The sequence below is a fragment of the Cryptotermes secundus genome, unplaced genomic scaffold (assembly GCF_002891405.2).
Source record: "Cryptotermes secundus unplaced genomic scaffold, Csec_1.0 scaffold2458, whole genome shotgun sequence".
In the NCBI taxonomy this organism is placed as follows: domain Eukaryota; kingdom Metazoa; phylum Arthropoda; class Insecta; order Blattodea; family Kalotermitidae; genus Cryptotermes; species Cryptotermes secundus.
In genome coordinates, this window is record NW_019736442.1 from 551,451 (window position 1) to 560,308 (window position 8,858).

General features: G+C 44.9%; 1 protein-coding gene across 1 annotated transcript in view; it reads right to left on the reverse strand.

Moving 5' to 3' along the window:
- LOC111869988 (two pore potassium channel protein sup-9) overlaps positions 1 to 8,319 on the reverse strand; it is an 85,977-nt gene extending 77,658 nt beyond the window's left edge. Inside the window, exon 1 of the mRNA XM_023861896.2 lies at positions 8,052 to 8,319. Within this exon, the coding sequence (XP_023717664.1) occupies positions 8,052 to 8,178 (127 nt within the window). The 5' untranslated portion in view covers positions 8,179 to 8,319. The remainder of the gene's footprint in view (positions 1 to 8,051) is intronic.
- Positions 8,320 to 8,858: the final 539 nt, after the last annotated feature.

Consider the following 8,858-nt stretch of genomic DNA (forward strand, 5'->3'; position numbering starts at 1 on the left):
GGGGGGGGGGGTCTAATCGTAGACGGTAAAATATGGTAACGGGTCCCGCGGGACTTCGACCGAAGACTGACTGAGCTGACGATGGTCAGCAGCAATTGTAAACGACAGACCCATCCTCTCGTCAGAGGGGAACTTACATAAGGACTATGACCGCAAGGGTTCAGTTGGAAAAGAAATCTCTGGTCGTGGCCCTCAAGGGGTTTGGCGCGCCAAGACGAGCTTATTGGCGGTAAACTGCCAGTCGTAAAGTAACCCTGATCTGAGAGCTGCAGTTGTGAGAAGCTGGTAGCCGAGGCCAGGGCCAGTTCGGGAATACAGAGGAAGGGGAAGCCGCTACCAAGCAACGGCTAGTGACGAATGAGAAGACTTTCTGTGTGCTGTAATTACGGTGATCTTTTGAGTGTGTGACTCAATGAGACTGTCGTAGTTGTTTGTAGTCAGGAGTGTGCAATAAATCTGATTACCAATCCAAACCCTCTGTCTAGTCACTTAACCCGTGACAATAGTATTGCTTCCTACCAACTCTTGATGCGCAGTGATCACAACAAGCAATGATCATTTAATTAAACTTCATCGACAAATTTGTCCTTATACACTCTCTCTATTGTAGGAATGAGGGTATGCTATCATCATTTAGTGACGTCGACCCTTGTGTATGTGCAAGTTACCACATTCTGGTATTCATACTCCTGTGGTAAATCAGAACATATTTATGCATGTATTTCTTCCGCAAGGTTTCCTACACAAGATGTGACGTAGCCTGGTCCGTAGAGCGAATGGACCAGTAGTTTCCTCAGGTACAGTTCTTCAATGCACAGTGGCTACTCTATGTACCATTTGCTTTAAGATAAAAAATCTGCATTATAAGTTCCATATGACTTTCAAGGAGTCGGAGTACTTAAGTCAGTGTAGCAATAGGCTAGGGCAGTGGTGGGCAAACTACGGCCCGCGGGCCAGACGCGGCCCCCTGATAGGTTCTATCCGGCCCGCGAAATGATTCCTAATCTGACGAATGAAAAGAAGAAGAATTAAGGAAAATAAATAATTCTGGATTATTTTCTTCTTCTTTCCTCCCTTTTATGTTTAGCCTAGTGACCACAGATTAATTTATTTACTTATCCACTATGGTATTGGAATGCTATGTTAACATTTGAGAGTGAGGCACTGGCTGCTGGCATTTTTGTAGCGAAGAGTAAAACTGGCAACGGAGCCTCCTCGCTGTACCCCCTCCACATTACATCCACTGCAGCTGGCTACTAACACCACATTCTTTTATTCAGACCCGGTCGCACTATTGTTGTAGGTGTTTGCTAGTTTTACTGTGCACATTCGTGAAACATTTCAGCCCTAAGATGTCAACTAAAAAACGTAAAGCTGATTCAGAGTGCTGTGTTTTCAAAGATGAATGGACTTGCAAGTACTTTTTTCACAGCTTTTAAGGATAAACCACTGTGTCTTATCTGCAATGAAACCATAGCAGTCTACAAAGAATACAACATTTCCCAGCACTTCATCTCTAAGCATAAGAATGCTAATTATGGAGCCATGACCGAAGATGAAAGGAAACAAAAAGCAGAAGACCTACGTAAAAAACTGTCAGGTTAGCAAAGTATTTTTAAGAAAGTAAATAGTTCTCAGAAAGCAGCTACACATGCAGGTTATGTTGTAGCATACAATATTGCTAAAAGTAACAAAGCTCTCTCTGATGGGGAGTTTGTTAAACACTGCATGCTCAAAGTTTGTGATATTTTATGTCCTGACAAGACAAAGGATTTTGAAACTGTAAGCTTATCTCGAAAAACAGTGACTTCTAGAATCGAAGTCATAGATAAAAACATATTATCACAGTTGGAATCAAGGATTGGTCAATTTAAATTCTGCTCCATTACTATGGATGAAAGCACTGATATAAATGATACTGCACAGTTGCTATTATTTATAAGAGGTGTTGACGAAAACTTCTCTATTACAGAGGAATTAGCATGCATGCGGTCGTTAAAGGGAACTACAACAGGGTCAGATATTTTTCATGAATTTCTGGAAGGCCTTTCAACTTTGAAAGTACCTATAACTAGCATATGCAGTATTACGACAGATGGAGCACAAAGTATGACAGGGACAAAATCTGGATTTGTTGGGATCTTTAATCAAGAATATCCCGAGAACAATGTTGTATTTCTGCATTGCGTCATACATCAAGACGCCCTGTGTAAATCTGCCTTGGATATGAAACCTGTGCTTGATGTCGTTGTGAAGCTTGTTAATGCCATTCGATCTCGAGGGCTTACTCACAGACAATTTCGAGAGTTTCTTGACTCCATGCAATCTGAATACTCTGATTTACTGTACTACTCGAAAGTAAGGTGGCTTAGCGCGGGACGCGTCTTCGAGCGAGTTTGGCAGCTGAAAGACGAAATAGTGTCATTCTTCCAAGAGAAACAGTGGTCTGTAGAATGTGAAATGCTGGAAGATACTGCATGGCTTTCGGACTTTGCATTTTTCACAGATCTTCTCTGCCACCTGAACAAGTTGAATGTCAAGATGCAAGGAAAAAATCAATTTATTGATGATATCTGGGGCCATATCAGAAGTTTTAAACTACAACTTGTTCTGTTTGCAGATCAGCTAGCTAAGAATGACTTGTCTCACTTCCCGAGGTTAAATTCAATAGCCCCAGTGATGAAGGACAAGCTTAGGAGCTACGAGGATAGCCTGAGAAGACTCCGTGGTGAATTTGAACAAAGATTTCAAGACTTCAGTGCCATTGAAAAAGACTTGGATGTTTTCAGTATGCCTTTTAATGTAGACTGTGAAACAGTGAAACCGGACTTGCAACTTGAATTAATTGAGTTGCAATGTAACACTCAACTCAAACAGTTGTTTCTCAATGTCCCAAAATTAGAGTTCTACAAGTCCTTGTCAAAATCCAGTTTCCCAAATCTGATATCTCATGCCCAGAAAGTCACTGCTATGTTTGCTTCATCCTATATATGTGAACAGGTGTTTTCTACAATGAAACTTCGAAAGAGTTGTATTAGAAACAGACTGACAGATGAGCATTTAACTTCACTTCTGAGAATCAGTGCATCCCAGTTCGAACCAGATTATGAGAAAATTTTGGAAATGCAGTCACAGTTTCATTCATCACATTCTCCTTCATAGTCTTTCAATCATTAATAGGGCTTAGTATTACAAGAATTTTGTAAAATCTACCATTATTGTTTTTAATAAATTATATTGGCCCGCCTAAAGTTTTTTCTTTTTTCTTTGGCCCCCTCCTAAAAAAGTTTGCCCATCACTGGGCTAGGGGCTGAACGGCCCGGGTTCGATTCCGGGCATGGCAAGATTTTTCTCTTCTCCATAGAGTCCAGACCGGCTGTGGGGCCCACCCAGTCTCCTATCCAATGGGTACGGGTACGATTTCCCTGGAGGTAAAGCGGCCAGGGCGTGAAGCTGACCACCTCCATCAAGTGCAGAAGTGAAGAATGGATGAGCTCTACCTCCACTCCCCCCAGTGTCTCCATGGTATGGTGCTTAATTAATTGTGCACAGGAACAATTTTACCTTCACCATGTGATTTTTATAATAAATAGCGATTGTTTCAATGAAGGACATGAAGTGATCCGTTTTCATAACAGAGATGTCGTGTGTTTATTGTAAGGCATGAACTGAATATATAAATATCCTTTGACGAGAAATTCGTGTTTCGAAAGTCTAACGTGATTCACACTCTTCGTACAGGCGAGGTTCATATGTGGCCTCACGTTAAAATTTGCTTAGTAGGGAGTGGAGTCCAACTGGGTCCACTCGGCACGGCGGCCACTGATTGGGCTAGTGTAGTCTGCCCCGGGTGATTATGATGGAGAATTTGGTGGAATGATGATTGGCAGGGGAAACCGAAGTACTCGGAGAAAACCCGCCCAGTGCCACTTTGCCACCACAAATCCCACTTGACAAGACCCGGGATCGAACCCGGGCCGCCGCGGTGGGAAGCCAGCGACTAACCGCTTGAGCTATGGCGCGGCCTTCGTGGCCTCGCGTTACAGACGACGACGCTGCAATCCCAGCTGACGGGGACCGACGGTGGCGAAAATTGCCGCCTGAAGCCAGCAGACCGAATGGTGACGCCGCTACCTGCCCCAGCTGACCCAATAGTGGCGGCTTTACCATTGCACCTGGTGCTCAGGAAACGCAATTGCCAAAACGCTGCTTAACAGAAAGTCAGATTCGTTAGTCACCAGTTGTATTCCGTTTGCAGAACACTCTTTCTGTGATGCGGGATAAGGAACCGTCAGGTCTGGTACAGCCTTACCTATTTGCGGGGCAAAATTCACCCACCATTTTGAGGGACAACCAGTACCCGCTCTGTTCGCTGCTTTATGGTTGCCTGCTTGGCTTACAGATCGACCCAAAAGTTCCTGCAAGATTGCGATAAGCTTCTACCAGGCTACACGGCGTCACGTAGTATTTTTCCATACTCTCTGCCGTGCGAAACCTAGGATCCATATATGTCGCCTTTGGGCAAATGATGTCCAGTGCGTTCTGAACTCGTGGATCAGACAGTTAAAGCAGACAGACGGTTTGGATTCGACTTCGGTTTCTCTGACTCCAATCCACTCCAACAGGATACGGTTCTGTGATTCAGTGTCTTCAGCTGTTATATTTGTGAGACACCGAAGAAGAATTAAAATACACACCTAGCTACTGTTTCATTCCTCAAAGCCTATAGAACATTCTCGATTTTGTACCGTACATACACGGTGTGTCCAGGATCCGTTAGGACTCATTCTTTTAAATTTTGCCCTGCAATGCCATCTGTTGGCGAGTTGTGACGTTAAGATTCTTGAAGTTTCAGCTGTGGCTGTCTATAATTTCAAAGCCCAAGCATTGCTGCATCATGTGTTCTGACCTTCAATGTAACAGTACTGTTCTGACGCTCGTCGGAAAATGGCGGGTGAACAGAGACCCAACATCAAATTTTGTTTGAAGTTAGGCAAAACAGCAGGAGAAGCGTATGAAATGATGAGAAGTGTGTACGGTAGTGATTGAGTCGCTCGAACACTTTTCGATTGTAAGCTGTATTTCGTGACGGCAGGGAGGACACTGAAGACGCTCCACGTGCATCAAAGCCGAGAACAAGTCGCACTGAAGAAAATGTGAAAAAAAGTGACCGAAATCCTTGCATCAGACAGATATGTTTCCGCAAGACTCATCGAGGAGCTTTTTGGAATACGAAAAAATACTGTGCATAAAATTTTGACCGAGGATTTGAGCAAACGGAAGGTCTGTGCGCGGTTTGTACCGCACGCGTTGTCAAGCGATGAAAAACATGCCAGAGTGGAACACTGCAAAGACATGCTACGGTCGGCCCAAAGTGATATAGAATTTACAAAATCGATTGTTGCTGGTGACGAGACATGGTGTTTTCAATATGAGCCTCTCACAAAGCGGCAGAGTACAGCGTGGTTGAGCCCAAAAAAGCCGAAACCAAAGAAAGCGCGCATGCAAAAGAGTCGAGTAAAGACACTGCTAACCGTTTCCTTCGATTCCAAAGGAATCATTCACAAGGAATTTCTGCCAGAAGGTCTGTGATGCCCCAAATTTGAGATTAGAAAGAGGATGGTATTACCCAAAAGCCAGAGACTTGCGAAAAGAGTTTCGCAGTTATTGCCGTAAATTGTAAACACCGGGACTGGCAAGTAGGTTAAGAATGTGAAGACTCAGCAAGTCTCTGTGTATTCACAAGGCAAGACACTTGCCTCACTCAGGCACAGGGTACTCGTGATAGACTGCTAACACAGCAAGGAGACGCAAGGGGGTCCGCCCCCAACCACCCATGAGAGCCAATGAGGAGGTTATTATGAGGATGGAGGACACTGAGGGGGGAGTCACCCACCCTCTTTCGTCAAGGCTGAATCAGCGAAATAAAACCATAAATTAGGGAATTTCGGGGGACTTGGGAGGTTCTAACAGAATATTCAGTTGTCAGAGGAGGCTCTCGGCGACATGTATTCCATAAGAGGGTGGACAACGGCTGTAATCTACATTTGTATGGCAAGTAAGTCTCTTTGCTCATATACGCCATGCTGTTAAAGGTTGTGTTAATACAAGTGTTATTGTGAGATAATGAGGCAGTATCCAGTGAACCAAGTGAGAGTCAGGGTAGAACAGGGTGGGAAGAATGTACAGTAGCAGACGATGATAGGAGTGCAGTTCAGGGCACCTCCCCTTCACAACTAGGACGGTAGAATGAGTTTAGCGAGATATGCATGTAAACCGATAAGAGCAGGCCTTTTTCGTAATGTATTTATGATTGTAAATAGACAAGTGTACATAGTGGAGAATGTACGCAGGGAGTTCTGATTCGCCCATTAGTAACCATCCTGTCCTCAACCCAGCCCGAGCTTCCCTAGCCAAGACAGCCGACGGCAGCCGAGTGCAACAAACGAGTAATCATCGACGAAAGTAATTATAAGTTCTCACCCCCTCCCCCTGAGGTGTAACAAGGTCAGACAGTGAATTCTGATTATTATCTCGGAGTCCTCAATCGTTTGTGGGAGAGAATTCTTCGAAATCGACCTGAATATCGAGAGCAAAGTTCCTGGTCGGTCCTCCACGACAATGTCCCACCCCACAAGTCGAAGATAGTGCGCGATGTTTTGACCAGAAAAGGGGTCACAGTCCTTGATCATCCTCCGTATTCGCCAGATTTGGCTCCATCAGATTTCTGGTTGTTCCCAGAACATACGTTAGCGATGAAAGGAGACCGTCACGACACCATCCAGGGCATCCAAAGGGAATCTACCGCAGTTTTAAATGCGATTCCACAAAAGGAGTACAGTGACTGTTTTCGTAAACTTTTCAATCGATTCCAGCCATGTACTGATTCAGAAGGAGACTATTTTTAATAAAAAGAGTGAAATTTTGAAAATAATTCACGTCTTGTATTTTTAATGAACACAGTCTTAACAGAACCTGGACACACTGTGTATATCTCCTTTGCGTACCAAAGTTAAGAAGCAGTGAAGTTATGCCTCCATTCCCCCATACGTCTCCACGGCGTGGTGCTTAATTAACAAAAGAGACTAATTTACTTTTTTGTTGTATCGTTACAATTCTTTGTAGTTCCATACAGGCAACGAGACGTCATCACATGACGTCACTTGGAGAACTTACAAGACTCATGTATACAGTGTGGCATAGGAGGAAAGGTCACTATTATGGGAGGTCATAGTATCGGTCATTCTAAGCAGAACTGTAGATGTAAATGTGCCCTGTTCCGAGCGGTTTCCGAGATAGAGCTATTCCATTGTACAGTACACTGTACATTGTACAAAGGAGCAACACGCCATGTCCTCACACGAGATGCAAAGTGCATTGATGTTGACGGTAAAATTTTAGAAAACGTATTATACTAGGTAAACTGTGCCAATTGTGTCACTTGAACAATAAATACCGGCATTAGAAACAGTACGTAATATATCCTTCCTATAAACAATTTTGGATCTGTACAGTGACATAGCTCTATCTCGGAAACCGTTCGGAATAGGACACATGTACCTATACACTTTCTTGCTTAGAATGATCGGTACTATGACCTCCCACAATTTGACCTTTCTTCCCGGGACACCTGTACATACACATAATGTGTCTACAAATGGTGGACGAGGCAGCACTGCTACTGGGCAAACGAACAGGCTACACGTATGTCGAAGTGTCTTACCATAAAATACAGTCAGAATATTGTGGTCAAAATTCAGAGCATTAAGGGCAAACGCTTGTGAGAATCTTCCATGTGAAAAAGCGTCATCCTAATACTGGGTGTGTCTACTGTTTCGAAGCTCCCCACCCTCACATGCCCCATAAATATGGCGTGCACTACATGCATGAAACGCCCTGCTTGTGAGAGCTGTACGCAAGGCTGCGCTTAGGCTTAACTACTTGTTGGATGGATGTCAGGCTGTTTGCAAGCAGCAAAGATTACCATCCTTCCCGAGTTTGTCCCGCACGCAGCAGTGCCATGAGCAACCACAAGCATGAGCTGTGCTCACCGTCTAGAACATCCCAGCGTCGTTTCTCAGTTTCAGACTCGAGAGCGTCGAAGACTGCTGCTCCCACAAGAAGATATGTGAACGTACAGACTATTAAGGACAAGGTCCGGACGTTTTGCTTCTTCATTCTCTGGTGGACATCATGCTGGGTGGCTGCGCCCCAGAGCTAGGCCGCTGTGCCGCTACTCGACGGCCCAGTCCATGGTTCGCCCGGCTTCACGACCTGCACATCACCACCCCCGCCCCCACCGCCCCCTCCAGCACAGCCACGGAGTCTGCGGCAATCATTGCCTGAAACAAAGCATCACACTTGATCAGCATATCTGAAGAGTACGTGACGCCGTGTGGTCTGCTGGATCGTTACTAATGTTTCTGGAAAATCTGCTGCCTCCATTCTCATGGCAGAAGAGCAAGCCGAGCGTGGAAGGGCGCGGTGTAGCTAAAGGAGGCCAGGACCTCCCTGCGTTATTCTCAGCGAAGGGACGTAATCTGGTAGAAGTTCGCTGACGTGCCGGAAGAGTGTACTGCCACCATCCTCTGGCAGAGAAGTGTCAGTAATACTCCGTCCTTGCTGACAGCTTGCTCTTGTACCCTGAAGAAGAAGGCAGTACTTTCCATTGAAACGTTGGTAAGTTTCTGCCACAATGCTCGGCGTCATATCCCAGAAGCTCAAGCTCCCCACAGTCTTCATGAGCACCTCAGATATAACATACGTGTAAATTACACTTCGTTTCGAACTGCACACACAGAGACGAACAGTCGTTGCCTTTCTGCAGTATAGTTCCTACTTAACGTGTCCGCAAATTC